The 16,058-nt window shown below is 37.6% G+C and overlaps 1 protein-coding gene across 3 annotated transcripts in view; it reads right to left on the reverse strand.

Moving 5' to 3' along the window:
- Positions 1–442: 442 nt before the first annotated feature.
- The window catches only part of ZNF326 (zinc finger protein 326), a 31,585-nt gene continuing 15,969 nt past the window's right edge, over positions 443–16,058 (reverse strand). For all 3 annotated transcript variants that reach the window (XM_002715870.5, XM_017346099.3, XM_070078085.1), the window contains 6 exons: positions 11,985–12,096; positions 8,765–8,912; positions 6,250–6,349; positions 5,543–5,673; positions 3,184–3,279; positions 443–1,645 (listed from right to left, as the gene is read on the reverse strand). In XM_002715870.5, the coding sequence (XP_002715916.2) occupies positions 1,268–1,645; positions 3,184–3,279; positions 5,543–5,673; positions 6,250–6,349; positions 8,765–8,912; positions 11,985–12,096 (965 nt within the window). In that variant the 3' untranslated portion in view covers positions 443–1,267. The remainder of the gene's footprint in view (positions 1,646–3,183; positions 3,280–5,542; positions 5,674–6,249; positions 6,350–8,764; positions 8,913–11,984; positions 12,097–16,058) is intronic.

Here is a 16,058-nt window from a genome sequence, read left to right on the forward strand (position 1 = left end):
TCTGTTTTACTGCATTTCAAATAAATAAATCATTTTTTGAAAATCCTTACCATAAAAGCAGTTTTGGACTCTCCAGTCTAAAACAGACATGACTAAGCCGATGTCTAGCCTAGCATTTAAGAGACCACTTAGGATGCCTGCATCCCACTTCAGACTGCCTGGGTTTCATTGCCAGCTCTGGCTCCTGATTCCAGCTTCCCGCTAATGCACACCCCATGAAGCAGCAGGGATGACTCAAATGGTCAGGTCGTTGCCACCCCTGTGGAAGACCTGGATTGAGTTTCCAGCTCCTGACTTTGTCCCAGCCTAGCCCAGCTTTTTCAGGCTATTTAGGTGGCAAGTCAGTAGAGAGGCTCTCTCTTTCTACTTTCTCAAATAAATAATAGTTTTAAAGGCTACATTAAAAAAAAATGACAAAAGAACTAACACAACTGCAGAAAACTTATTTGTATTCAAATGTATTTTCAGGAAGATTTGACACAGGCACAGAGAAAAGGAACAAATGAAAACAAGTATAAACAAGGTCAGCTACAGACTGACCTCTATGTGAAATGTTTTAAAAAAAATTTTGTCATACTTTTTAAAAATATGATTGAGAAAGTTTATTTTTTCAAGTCTTCTCAATCATTCTGAAATACTTTAATACTTTTGAGCTGAATTCATACATTAAGGCAAATCTTGATTTGTAAATACTCATTTAATTGGTGAACTATTTCATTTAAATTGCTAATTCAGGGAGAAAGTTTTTGTAAAAAACATTTTATTGCTACAAAGGGAAACATGGTCACAAAAGCTTTTAAGCGTATCTTAACGCAAATTACTATTCAATGTCCAATGCAGTAAAAAAATACACAATCAGAGCACAAAATACTTGCCCAGTGTATCTCTTCTAGGGTAAGTATTCAAAAAATTAATGCACACTTGAATATTCACTCCCAAGAGCAGCATTTAAGTTCAAATGATTAGAATAGATACACTAACAATACACATCTGTCATCCTTAACATCAATAAAGTAACAAAAATTAAACTTAAAAATTATACAAACAATTTATCAGATCTGTTTGGAGCTATAAAAACTAAACTAAAATAGTCTTACCTTCATTTTATTAAACAAATGTCAAACATTTAGAAATTATATAAAACAAATTTTAATGTGTGGAATGCATGCAACATGAATATTAACTCATATTTTAAGCTATTAAATTCTTACCCTTTCCCATATTAGTACAGAAATTTAAAGCTCTCTTTAAATCTAATGCCTTATATTTAATTTTCTTCAGGTTGCTCAACGGGGACATCAACAGGCTCTTCCTTTGCTTCTTCCTCTACTCCCTCTACTTCTCCCCTTCCCTCTATTTCTTCCCCTCCCTCTACTTCCCCCACTGGCTCAGCTCCCCCCACTGCCCCGACTTCCCCCACTGCCCCGACTTCTTCCACTCCCTCTGCGTCCCCCTCTCCTTCCACTGTTTCAACTTCTCCTGCATCCTCTGCTTCTTCTACTTCCTCAGCTTCCCTCCCTTCCTCTACTTCTTCCTCCTCTTCATCTTCCTCCTCAACAGGTTCATCAATCTTTTCTTCATCTTCTTCGTCTCCTTCTGTTTGTTGATCCTGAGCATGATCTTGAATTTCAAAAGGATTCTCACCCTAAAAATATTGAGAAATGGTTTTTAAAATCAGAATATCAATTTTTGAATCCATGAAATTTTTATTTGCTATATCATGAAAAAAATTTTTATTTGAATAGATTTTTCCATTAAATATTTTTAAGTACCTACTTATATAATGACCATGTAAGTCATTATACCATACAAACTAGAGCTCATAGGCCATATTTTCTTCTTAACTGAATTTTTGAAGTCATACAGTATGACAAAAGTGGTTTTGGGTAGAAACAAATAGATTGTACAAATATTTACATTCCACCTAATCACACCAGTATTCAGTGTATTATTGTTCTAGAATCTCTTTTAAATGAAAATGAAAATCAGGTACCTTGTCTTACCTACTAGGTACCATGCCTTACTTCTACTTAAAAAAAAAAAAAAAAGACAAATCATTAATTCAGTAAACATTCACAGGTACAACTTTTACATTTTAATATGACTCCTATGCTTAGGTCAAATCTCATATAACTGGAGCATATCAGAAGAATATTAATGCAGTAAGAAATGAAAAGCAATAAAGTCTATTAAGAAGGAAAGTACCACAACTGATGCTATACCATAAGATGAAGCAAGAAAAGAAATACTAGTGAGAGAGCTACTCTAATAGCCCAGAAAAGGGCTATGTAAAAGATGTGGTGACAGCATTAACAGAACACGCAAATTGGAACTTGAAAAGGGGAAGAAGTAAGTGATGTTATATATAACTAGAATTTAAGATATCTAAATGTCTAACAGCAACTATAAAAGAAAAAGAGTCCAAAGAATTGCTTGTATAAAGTGTATAGTGAAAACAAGCTATAAATGGGATAGCTCTGAAGTAGGACTGAAAAAGTAGAAAACAAAGATGAGGATAAAGGTTTATGAAAATGTCTATACATGGGGGCAGAAGAAAAAAGACATTTGGTGCAGGAGGAAAAGCAGGATAGTAAAGTATCATGTATCAAAACAGCTTCAAAAAGAAGTGATAAACAATGTTTGCTAACCAAAGAGAAAAAGATTGAAAAACAGAGTTTGCCATTGTTAAAGCTGAATGAGGATTCTTGAGGATTTTACTACCTGTTTTACTTTTTATGTTTAAAATAACAATGCTAAAATTCTTAAGAAACCATTAGATTTGATAATTAGATCACACAGTTTCAAACAGAGGATATAATTGGAATTCAGATGGCAGCAATGTCCAGTAATTATTTTCACAATTTCCCATCAAGCTCTCAAAATAGACGTATGCCCTGATCCCACAGTGATTTTAACAAACATTTTATCTTCTGTCTCTTGTCTACTTCTCAACTGATTCTGAAGTAGAAAGAGGGTAAGAGGAATCAGTTACTACTCCTCTCCTCCCAAATTCCAATAATTAGGAGGTTGGAGGGGGGGTGTTTCACTTATATGCAAGATACTGTGTAAAATTCTTCCTGTGTTGTATTTGAATATCACGAAGGGCTATTACTATTTAATTATATTACCATTTAATTATTGCACTGCAATGTTAACTAAAAAGCTTTTGTCCTCAAATCTTACCTTAACAAAACGTTCATATCGTGCCTTCACTATTGGATTATTTAAAATGCTAGTAGCAGTCAAGACACTCTCTCTTTTTATTTGTTCCTTATAAACCTATGAAAAAGAACACAATGAGTATATGTCACGAAAGGAATTTCTACAATTAAAATAGTATGTTAATGCTAAAACCCTTTTCTAGCTAACTAAGGTAGAGAGTAACAATGGCTACTGTGACCACAATCTAAATCACCTATAGATTAAACAACGCAGATTCAGTAAGATGACAAGCTTTAATTAAAAAAATGCTCACTCCCCAAATACTCTTTAAGTCTAGATCCACAGGATAGTTGCTTTCCTTTCCACTCTACACCTACTTCCCCTCTTCCAATTATTGACTTTCATGCTATCAAAAGAGGAAGAATAATTTTTTAGACCATAACAGTTATTAGTCTTCCTCTGGACTATTGTCATTTCAAGACTTTACTATACAGAGGAGGACAGGCTAATAATGGCATGTCTGTTTGCTAAAAAGGTGTCAAAGGGATTTTAAGAGATAAGAAAGGATAAACAAAAAAATTAAAATGAGGTTCATTTCAATACAAAATATTAATTTAAGGATGCTCTACTTAAAATCTATGACTTTAACATTTGAATCTTTAAATTTGCTTTTCCAAAAGAACTAATTTCTCACAATATAAATTTGTAGTGTTTGAAATAAATTCAACTAAATAAAACCAGTCTAAACAGAAGCAGAAATATGCTAATAAAAGACAGGGCCAGCACTGTGGTACAGCAGGTTAAGCCACTGACTGCGAGGCTGACACCCCATCTGAGAGCCAGTTTGAGTCCTAGCTGCTCCACTTCTGATCCAGCTCCCTGCTAATGCACCTGGGAAAGCAGAGGAAGATGGCTCAAGTACTTACTCTCCTGCCACCCATGTGGGAGAACCAGATGCAATAGTATAGGAAAGCCCAGTATAGGCTAGTACAGGCTAGCCCAGCCCTGGCCACTGAGGTAATTTAGGGAGTAAACCAGTGGATGGAAGCTCTGCCTTTTCCTTTCTGTAACTCTGCCTTTCAAATAAATAAAATAAATCTTTAGAATAAAAAAAAAAAAACACAGTAAAATTTTCAGGGACATTCTATTCATAAGCTGTAACAATAGATTATAACTGATAATCTTAGTTTTTAAATTTTTCCCAGCCTTCAGAAAAATTTATCAGTTATAATCAAATCTTTACTCTTTTTGTTCTAACACATACTCTCAGAACTGTTTTGTACCAAAAGTTAAGAACATAAGTAGTTCAACATCCATTATTTTTGCTTACTATGACTATGCACTATTTTAACTCCCTTATATGTTTTATTTATTCTAAACCTTAAAAATGGGTGCTGGTTTGAGTCCTGACTGCTCCACTTCCAATCCAGCTCTCTGCTATGGCCTGGGAAAGCAGTGGAAGATGGCCCAAATCCTTGGGCCCCTGCATCTGTGTAGGAGACCCAGAAGAAGCTCCTGGCTTCAGATCAGCCCAGCACCAGTTGTTATGGCGAATTGGGGTGTAAACCAGCAGATTCAAGACCTCTCTCTCTGCCTATCCTCTTACTGTGTAACTCTCTGCCTATCCTCTTACTGTGTAACTGACTTTCAAATAAATATATCTTTTTTAAAAAAAAGGAGTAAAATGATTGTCCATTTTTTCCCCAAAGAAACCTATTATTTAAGGAATATAAACTGCATGCACTTCATAAATATAACTTTAGGAACACAGTGATTCTTCCCACTGTACCTAACCTCCCACCCACACTCCCACCCCTTTTCCTCCTCTCTCTGCTATTCCCAGTCTTATTTTTTACTAAGCTCTATTTTGAATTAACTCTATACACAGTAGATTAACTGTATACTAAGTAGAGTTCAACAAACTGTATATTAAAAAAAAAAAAAACTTCCTCAACAGTCAAGACAACAGTTATTCAAAGTCATTGCATCTCAAAGTTAATTTCACTTTTTTTAAAGCATTTTTGGAGAAACTTAAAGAACCCAAGAATGATACATCTTTTGCAAGCACTTAGACATAACTTATAGAGAACTTAGACATAACTATAATATCCTCCACTTTTTGTTTTATAGTTATGTAAACCTAGACAAAGCAACTTAGTTGCTTATTAACACATTACTGAACTAGGATTCAAACACAGGAAGTCTTGCTGCAGAGCACACAATCTTAACTTCTACACCATAGTACATCTCTGAATATGCTTAAAATCATACACATTGAAATGACCAGGACTGTATGTAGGTGGGTAGGTATGCAACGGCCTCAAAGAATTAATGGATAATCCAACAAATTATAACTTTCTTAAAACTAATCAATACCTACCTGTTTCCCTTTAATATGATCAGGAGACTTTAAGTGCTGTTGAACTGAACTATGTAAAGCAGGAATATATACACTGCAAGCACTGCAGTGAACAGTCTCCACTTTCATCATGTGATCATCTGCATTAACACCTAAAAAAGGAATCCAATTATTAACACCATAATTGGGGTAAACATTGTGGATTAAGCTGCCACTTAGAATGACTGCATCCCATAATAGAATGCTGGTTCAAGTCCCAACACTTCCACTTATGATCCAGCTTCCTGATAATGCATTCTGGGAGGTAGCAGATGACAGGTCAAGTGTTTGGGCCACTGCCACCCAAATCATTGAAAATTTCTCTCTGTTACTCTACCTTTCAAGTAGATGAAAATAAATAAATATTTTAAATTACCCTTTAAAAAAAGATTGATATATTTTTCTTTTTTCTAAAGATTTATTATTTATTTTACTTGAAAGTTAGCAACTGTCATGAGGATAAGGATTTGAACAAAAGCAGCATTTAAGGAGATACAGAAGCAGAAATGAAGTAGGTCTTCATAAATTTGTAACATGGCAACAAGAAATAAAAGGTGTCCATTTCTGATAATTCATTTTGGGCTACAGCACATATGATAGCACTATATCACTCCAAGGGTTGTCATTTACATTGACATTTATATAAAACATCCAGGTAAATTTCTAAAACAATTTGTTTAAATACTTACCTTCCATAACATCTTTTTCAATTATTTTGACTATTTCTGGTTGATTATTTGCCTGTTGTTTACGGAGAGATGTTTTCTTGAATTTATTTACCATACATTCCTAAAAAACAAACCAGAATTCAAATAGTTTTAAATCAACATTGACTACATGCTTAACACCATGGTCATTCTCTGGAAGACTGAATATGTGCTACAAAAGAACTAATACTGGTTCCTTTTATTTTATTTTTTTTTAAAGATTTATTTATTTATTTGAGAGGTAGAGCTGCAGACAGTGAGAGGGAGAGACAGAGAAAAAGGTCTTCCTTCCGGTGGTTTACTCTTCAGATGGCTGCAACGGCTGGAGCTGCGCCGATCCGAAGCCAGAAACCACGTGCTTCTTCCCTGTCTCCCATGTAGGTGCAGGGGCCAAAGCACTTGGACCATCTTCTACTGCTTTCACAGGCCATAGCAGAGAGCCAGATTGGAAGAGGGGCAGCCAGGACTAGAATTGGTGCCCCATATGCCGGCACTGCAGGCGGAGGATTAACCTATTGCACCATGGAGCCGGCCCCACTAATATTGGTTCTTAAGGAGCTCACAACATAGTTTAAAAGATTATCATAAAATACTAGAATATTAGGCAATCACTAGCATCCCATGTGGATACTGGTAAATGTCCCAGCTGCCCCTCTTCTTATCCAACTCTCTGCTATGGCCTGGGAAAGCAGAAGATGGCCCAAGTGATTGGACACCTGCACACATGGGAGGCCCGAAAGAAGCTCCTGGCTCTGGCCACTTTAGCCAACTGGGAAGTGGATTGAAGACCTCTGTCTCTCCTTCTCTGTCTGTAACTCTACCTCTCAAATAAATTAAAAAATCTGTTAAAAAAATACTAGAAAATTATAAAAAGTATTCCATTTTCAAAACATATTTTAGGCATATAAGAGACATGAAAGAGAACTAGAAAGGGAGAGGCATTTGCCATAGCAATCAAGACACAGCTTGGAACACTGACACCCCAAACCAGAGTGTCTAGATTCAAGTCCCTCTCCACACTCAACTAACTCTAGCTTCTTACTAATGCAAATCCTGGGAGGTGGCAGTAATGACTCAAGTAGCTGGGTCCCTATAACCCATGTGGGAAACTTGGTCTGAGTTCCAGGCTACTGGCTTCAGCCTAGACAAGTCTTGGCCGTTGCAGGCATTTTGGGAGTAAACCAAGGTATGGGAGATATACATTCAGTCATTTCTCTCTCCCCCTCCACCTCAAATTCCAAATAATGTTACATACATTTTTTAATTGTTTCAAAAGAGCTAGAAGGGCCAGCACTGTAGCGCAGAGGGTTAAGCCACTGCCTCTGACACCAGCATTCCATATGGGCTTCACATCAAGTCCAGGCAGCTCCACTTCTGATCAGGCACCCTGCTAATGCACCTAGGAAGGCAGTAGGAGGATGGCCCGAGTGCCTGGGCCCCTGCTACCCATGTGAGAAACCCAGATGAAGCTCCTGGTTCCTGGCTTCAGCCTGGCCTACCCTTGGCTGTTGAAGATATTTGTGAGGTGAACCAGTGGATGGAAGATCTCCCTCTTGTCTCTGCCTCTCTAACTCTGCCTTTCAAATAAAATAAAGCTTAACAATAACAAAGCTAGAAGTCAGGAGGTCAGCTCACAGTAGGCAAGTATTCAGGTCACAAATGACAAATAAAAACCTACTAAGGAAAGTAATCACAGAAAAGAAATTTTAATTAAGGAACACAATTCTGTGAGGGTATAGAAATTTGAATGATCATTCAATCATTGTATTTCTAACCTTCTAGTAATTCCATCTCTTCTGCCAAAATTTATTTATTTACAATTAGCAACTCATTGAGTTCAAGTCCCTGCTTTTAGCATTCCTTGTCCCAGCTATCTTCCCCTTCTTCTAAACCCTACAATAGTTCTACATTCTTAGCATTTCCATTTTGCTGTATTAACTGTGTAACTGTGAATGTAGTGTATTTCAAATTTTTGTTAGTTTATTGAAAGTAGTATTGTTTGTGTTTCCAGTGCCTGATATAGCAGCATTCACAGGTTTTCAAGAAAGAATGTTAAGCTGATAATCATCTACTAATACAAAGGATAAAACAAAGGATACTAAACATACAGTAGGCTTTCTGAATCTGAATTTAGACTTTGCCACTCACTAAACTGCTCTGAACATGAACTTTTGTGGTAAAGATGAGTAGCATGAGGTTCAACTGAAAAAATGAATCAAAGTACCTACCACCCCATATACAGTGGACCCTCAATAGATGATACCTGAATCTACATCAAAATACAATTATTAAAAGAATTCTTGTTCGGACATTTCTGCCAGGAACTACCACAAAAAATACAGAATAATTTCTCAAATAACAAATCCAAGTTCTGTTATAGAGGAATTCACATCTAATTGTGGGTTTATTTTAAATTAATTCTTTTTTAAATAATTACATTTTCAGAAACAGAGTAGGAAATGGGAAACTGAATAAAAATTTAGAAAATGCTACTTACATGCAAAAACTCCATGACTACTTTATCAAATTTGGTTTGTTTCTGAATATGATCTAATGTCTCCTGGTGTGAAGAACTTTCCAGATGTAGTTCAATATCTTTTTCTTCAAATGTTCGAAATTTACAAAATGAACATGTAAAAGCCATTCTGCAAGGCAAAAAAAATTTTTCTCTAAATATTATCATACCCAGAGTTCATAAAAAGATATCATTAAAACTACTTTAAGCAGTCTAAAGTGATTTCTTCCATTTTATGATTAATGTAAAGTTAGCATAAGCCTGAAAAACCATTTCTTTATACTTCATTTCTTTGGATGGAAAAGTGGTTACAGCAACTTGGCATTTCTAGCCAAGCTTGGGGCTCCTAGGCAGGAAAAATGGAATCAGTGGATCTTTAAGAAACACACTTCCAAACCTAGACCATTGAAGTCAAAACAAACCTTGTGAAGTATCAAGTTCCAAAGTCCTACAACTTATTTCACATTGTTTCATCCTCAAGGTTTTAAACCACTAAGTCAGCAATCCACAAAGCCAGGTGGCTCTGCAGACAACCATAATTTACACCTATGATCAAAAGTCCTGTCATCTGATGACTACTTCAGGTGACTAACAGGTCTGGAGTGGGAAAATGCACACACAAGCTGAGGACTTCAAAAAGTACATGGAAAATGGAATTAGAAGATAAGTTTATTGTGAAATGTTTAAATCTGTGCATAATTTTGCCATAATACGCATTTCCATGAACTTGTTAAAACAACCTAATACATATAGCCTTTAGAATGGTTCCTGGCATATAATAATTATTCAGTTAGTCTCTATTACTTCCTAAAAGAGGTAACAGCACACTATTATTCAAAAGGCTTTTACTGGTTCCTTAAGCTCAAAAACAAAGTCAAATGTTTTTAGCTAATCTCTCCTATCTCTATTAACTTAGTATAGACTCATCAAATGTTCAGTTGCATTACACCTTTCAACCCACTAGGGTCATTTCAATCTACAAAGCTTTCCATTTTGTAATGTGAGTCAAACATGCCTACTTCTTTGCTTTTACCTCAGGCTTTGCCCTCTATCTGGGTTGTCTCCTATAACTCTACTATATTTAGATCAACTATCACCTCAAGCAGCCACACTTGGTTTCCCTGCAGCCTTATTTACCTTGGGTGGGAGGAAAGAGATATTTGGCACAGCAATTAAGATATGTTAGGATATCTGCATCCCACATGGGAGCACCCCCAGCTCCAAATTCCAGTTTCCTACTAACACAAACCCTGGGAAGCAGTGATGATGGTCCAAGAAATTGGGTCCCTGCTGCCCTCCTGAGTGACCCAGATGGAGTTCCTAGCTCCTAGCTTCTGCCAGGCCATACCTGGCCATTACAGGCATATAAATAACAAAACAGTAGATGGGAAGTCTCTCTCAAAAACTTTAAAAAACAAATTTTATACTTCTCTTTTCACATTCTTTCATTATATACTGCTGTTTGTGACCAGCTCTCACACACCTAACCTTTCCCCCTGGTTCCTTCTTAAGGAACTTCTATGATGTTTATTATGTTGAAAGCATTCAAATATGCAAAGCACCTTATCACAAGAATAGTGATTTACAGGCCGGTGCCGCGGCTCACTAAGCTAATCCTCCACCTTGCAACACCGGCACACCAGGTTCTAGTCCCGGTCCGGGCGCCAGATTCTGTCCTGGTTGCCCCTCTTCCAGGCCAGCTCTCTGCTGTGGCCCGGGAAGGCAGTGGAGGATGGCCCAAGTGTTTGGGCCCTGCACCCCATGGGAGACCAGGATAATAAGTACCTGGCTCCTGCCATCGCATCAGTGCGGTGCGCCAGCCGCAGCGAGCCAGCTGTGGCGGCCACTGGAGAGTGAACCAATGGCAAAAAAGGAAGACCTTTCTCTCTGTCTCTCTCTCTCACTGTCCACTCTGCCTGTCAAAAAATAAAATAAATAAATAAATAAAAGAATAGTGATTTACAGTTAATCCCTAATCCTCTTAACTTAAAACTGCTTGGGTAAACTGAAGTAATTTTAGACTATTTGGACAACTGAGTTAAACTTACATTCTCTTGGTTATATCAAATATATATTCACATTTATAGTTATTAAAAAACTAAATGAAAAAGTTCTTTCATTTTCTTCAAAGCACTACATTATATAAATATGGACTGATCCTATCCAAATCTACAATTTTTAAGGGGTAAAGTACTCTGAAAGTAATTAGAAATACTTTAAAGGAGTTAAATAGAAAATTCAACCTTATAAAGTGAAATCTGTTAACTCCTACACATTTGATACAAAGTGTAAACTTCAGTTCATTTGCGAATCAAAGTAACTAGGGAATAACAAAAGAAGAGTGGGAGAGATGCTCGCAAGGACCAAAAACAGCAGTTTTCTTAAGACTAGTCCTTTTATAAACTGCAGGTTAATTCTTTTTTTTTTTTTTTTTTTTTTAAGATTTATTTATTTATTTGGAAGTCAGAGTTAGAGAGAGATCTTCCATCCACTGGTTCACTACACACTGGGTCAGGCTGAAGCTAGGAGCCAAGAGCTTCTTCCAGTTCTCCCATGTGGGTGGCAAAAACTCACGCACTTGGGCCATCTTCTGTTTTTCCCAAGCCATTAACATACAGTTAGATTGGAAGTGGAGTAGTCAAGACATGAACCGAGTACCCAGACAGAAGGCCAGAGGCTTTACCCACTATGCTAATGTAAATGGGAAAGCAGTGGAAGATGTCCCAAGTCCTTGGGCCCCTGTACCCATGTGGGAAACCCAGAAGAAGTTTCTGGCTCCTAGCTCCGAACTGGCCCAGCTCCAGTTGTGGCCATTTGCAGAGTGAACCAGCAGATGGAAGATCTTTGATTCTCTGCCTTTAAAGTAAAATGAATAAATCTTGAAAAAAACAAACAAAAAAAAAGTCAAACCTCAAGAAGCCTTAGTTGTTCTCTTCATGTTATAACATAAAGGTTTTTTTTAAAAGAATACTGTAATTTCTGGATTCTATTTTTATATGCCATTATGAATACAGTCCGTTTCTTATATTTTCTAAGCAGCATGAATATATAAACATCAAAAATGAAAAGTATTCCAATATTTCCAATAAAATCTTTTCCATTTGACTCTCAAGAGTTTTCTCGTATTCTAACTGATGTATTTGCCTATTCTAGGGAGCTACTTTTTAATGAGCCCAATATTCTGACCCGAATAAGCACAAACCTGTATCCATCTCCATACTTTTCACTGTTTTTTTCTCTTCTGCGTCTTTGTTTCTCCCTCCGAGCCTCAATCCGTCGCTTTTCTTCCTCTTCATTTTTAGGATCGGTTTTTGCTATCAGACAAGAAAGTGACAACTAAAAATCAATTTTCCATTTTGTCTTCAAATCACCAGTTCTTAAGGTATAGGCATAAAAGGGTTCACTTAGTAAGTAAACCTAAATGTTACTCACCAGAAAAATAAGTTTGAGATCGTTTGCTCTTTCTGAAACTTTATTAAATGAACTTTTATTTGAATACTACCATAAATTTTGCTGATTATTTGCTCATATTTTTCTTTAAACCTATTCATTTTCTCTTACCCTTATTCTAAGCAATAATATCTTTATCATCTAAAATCATCTTGAACACACACTTTGAAAACACTGAAGTAAACTGACCCAGCTTGGAAATTACGTCCGGGGGAGGAGTTCAGCCTAGCAGTTAATCTATCTGGGTTAGGAAGTCTACATCCAATGTTGGAGTGTCTGAGAAAGTCTCAGCTCTGTTCTCAATCCAGTTTCCTGCTAACATGCACTCTGGGAGGCAGCAGTTGATGCTCGAGAGACCTAAAATTGAGTTCTCAGCTCCTAGCCTTGGCCTGTCCCATCCCCAGTTGTTACAGGAATGTAGGGAGAGAACCATGGATCTAAGCACTCTCTCTGCCTCACAAATAATTTTAAAAAGATGTGGGTGTTGTGGCATAGTGGGTTAGTCCACCACTGGGGACACCCACAACCTATATCAAAGTGCTGATTCAAGTCCCAGCTACAGTGCTTCCAATTTAGCTCCCTGATAATAAGCCTGGGAAGCAGTAAATGATGGTTCAACTATTTGAGTTCCTGCTATCCACATGGGAAACCTATATGGAATTCCTGACTCCTGGTTTCAGCCTTGCCCAGCCTTAGCTGTTGCAGCCATTTGGGGAATGAACCAGTGGATGAACACATGCTCTCTCTCTACCCACCTCTGCCTTTCAAATAAATAAATATAATTTAAAAAAGAAAGAAAATCAAGTTCAGGAATGCTAGAGAGCTCTGGATATAAAATTTCATGCTCATACTGTAGGGGCGCTCCCATTATTTATTAAAATGCATAAACTCCAAAATATAAGATTTTTTCTTTTTAACCACTGTTGTGATAATACATGAAACATAAAATTTACCTTTTAAAAGTATATGATTCAGTGGCATTAAGTACATTTACAATGTTGTGCAATCATCACCATTATGCAGTTTCAGAACTTTTTCAACAGCCAAATGAAATCCCATAACCATTAAGTAGCTACTCTACTTCCTAAAGCTCTGGGAAGCACTGATTTGCTATCTGTCTCTATGAATTTGCCAATTTTGAATGTCATACAAATGGAATGGTAGAGTCTACTGCCTTTTTGGATGGCTTGTTTTTATTTAGCATGTTTTTAAAGTTCACCCATGTTGTGCTATGTTATCAGCACTTCCTTTTTATAGCTTAATATTTATTATATTCCATTCAATGAATGCACTACACTGTTATGCTCTATTCATCTCTTTTTAATATTTTAATTTATTTGAAAATCATAGAGATAAAGAGATAGAGATTTCCCACCTGCTAGTTCACTCCCTAAATATTCCCAACAGCCAGGGTTGGGCCAGGCTACACTCTCACTTCTAGCTTCCTACTAAAGTATACCCTGGGAGGCAGCAGGCTATCAGTCAAGCAGCTGGGTCCCTGACAAACACTTTGGAGACCTGGATTGAGTTCCTGACTCCTAGCTTCAGCCTACCCCTGGCTGTAGTAAGCATTTGGGGAATAAACCAGTGGACAGGAGATCTCTCTCTCTCTCTCTCTCTCTCTCTCTCTCCCCCTCCCCCCCCATGCCCCTCTCCCTCTCTCCTCTCTGCCTTCCAAATAAATGAAATAGATAAATAAAATTTCAAAGAAAAAAAAAAGGAACAAGGGGCCAGAGCTGTGGCATAGTACATTAAGCATCTGCCTGTGCCACTGACATCCCATATGGGTGCCAGTTCGTGTCCCGGCTGCTCCTCTTCCAATCCAGCTCTTCGCTTATGGCCTGGGAAAGCAGCAGAAGATGGCCCAAGTGCTTGGACCCCTGCACTGGAAGACCTGAAAGAAGCTCCTGGCTTTGGACAGGCCCAGCTCTGGCCATTGCAGCCATTTGGTGAGTGAACCACCTCTGTCTATAACTCTACCTCTCAAATAAGTCTTTAAAAAAAAAAAAAAGAGTAATTTGGCTCTGAACTTTTTTCGAGAAGCTTGATTTAGCTATATTCTTATACCATACAATTTACCCACTTGAAGTATACAATCCAATGGTTTTGTATTCATCAACATAACATCCTTTACCATGCTTAATTTTAGAAATTTTCTTTTTAATAAGATTTATTTAGGAGGCCAGCATTGTGGCGTAGCAGGTAAAGCTGCCACCTGCAGGGCCGGCATCCCATATGGGCGCTGGTTGAAGATCCAGCTGCTCTACTTGTTACAGCTCTCTGTTATGGCCTGGGAAAGCAGTAGAAAATGGCCCAAGGCCTTTGGCCCCTGCATCTCCATGGAAGACTGGGAAGAAGCTCCTGGCTCCTGGCTTCAGATCGGCGCAGCTCTGGCCATTGTGGCCAATTGAGGAGTGAATCAGCAGATGAGGGACCTCCCTCTCTTTTTCTCTGCCTCTCCTTCTATCACTGTGTAACTCTGACTTAAAAAAAAAAAAAAAAATTTATTTATTTGAAAGTCAGAGTTAGAGGTGGAGAGACAGTGAGGTCTTCCATCTGCTAGTTCGCTCCCCAGTGGCTGCAACCAACTGCCAGGGCTAGGCCAGGTGGAAGCCAGGAACTTCTTCAGGTCTTCCATATGTGTGCAAGGGACCAAGCACTTAAACCATGCACCACTGCTTTCCCAGGTGCATTAGCAGGAAGCTGGATTGGAAGTGGAACAGCGAGGACTCAAACTGGCACCCATACAGCATTACAGGTGGCAGCTCAACCCACTATGCCACAACATCAGCCTCAATTTTAAAAATTTTCATCTTCTCAAATAAAACTGAGTACTCTTTAAGTATCACTTCTCAGGCCCCTACAATCTTTACCCCAGAGCACAAAGCAACCATTAATCTATTTTCTGCCTCCATGATTTTTTCTATTCTGTACTTCCACATGAATAGAATTATAAAATAGATGAATTTTTATGACTGTTGCCTTTAATTTAGCATAATCTTTTCAAGGTTCATCTAAGTTGTGCATGTATCAGTAATTACATTTTTAAATAAACAATACTCTATTATATGTACATACCACACTTTATCTGTCCATCTTTTGATGGATATTTGAGTTGTTTCCACCTTTTAGCTACTATAAATAATGTTGCTATAAATATCCACATGTAAGTTTTTTTGTGTGAACTTGTGTTTTCCTTTCTCTTGGGTATGAAGAAGAGAACTGATAGGTCAAATAATAATCTTATTTAATTGTTTGAGGAACTGCCAGACTATTTTCCATGTGGCTGTCATATATTACATTCCCCCTAGCAGTGCATGAGGGTTATGACTTCTCTACATCTTAAAGATTCTTATTTCCAGGCAATGTGAAGTGGTACCTGATAATAGTATTGATTTGTATTTCCCTGTTCTACAGTTTGACTATGATTTGGCCCCCAAATTCATGTAGATGTTTAAACCTCAAACCCATAAATCAATGCTACTAAATAACACTTAATGCAATTATTTTATATAGGGGGTGGGCATGGTAGGAGGTCTTTAGGTTCATGCAAGCATGTCCTTAGAAGGTAGTTCTTACTAGAGGATTGGCTATAAAAACCTGTGTTGGGTCCAGCCACACACACACACAACCCCCGCCCCGCTTCTTGGCTCACTCTGTGATCCATCCTGTGCACACATTCTACCAATGTCATCCACCACCTCCACAGGAGCCAAACCAATAGGGCCACCAATCTAGAGATACTAAACATTCAAAACTGTGAGCTTAATAAATCTTTTCTTGTTATAAAGTTGTCTGACCCATGTATTCCATTATAGTAATGAAA

This window comes from Oryctolagus cuniculus, chromosome 7 (assembly GCF_964237555.1).
Source record: "Oryctolagus cuniculus chromosome 7, mOryCun1.1, whole genome shotgun sequence".
Lineage (NCBI taxonomy): Eukaryota > Metazoa > Chordata > Mammalia > Lagomorpha > Leporidae > Oryctolagus > Oryctolagus cuniculus.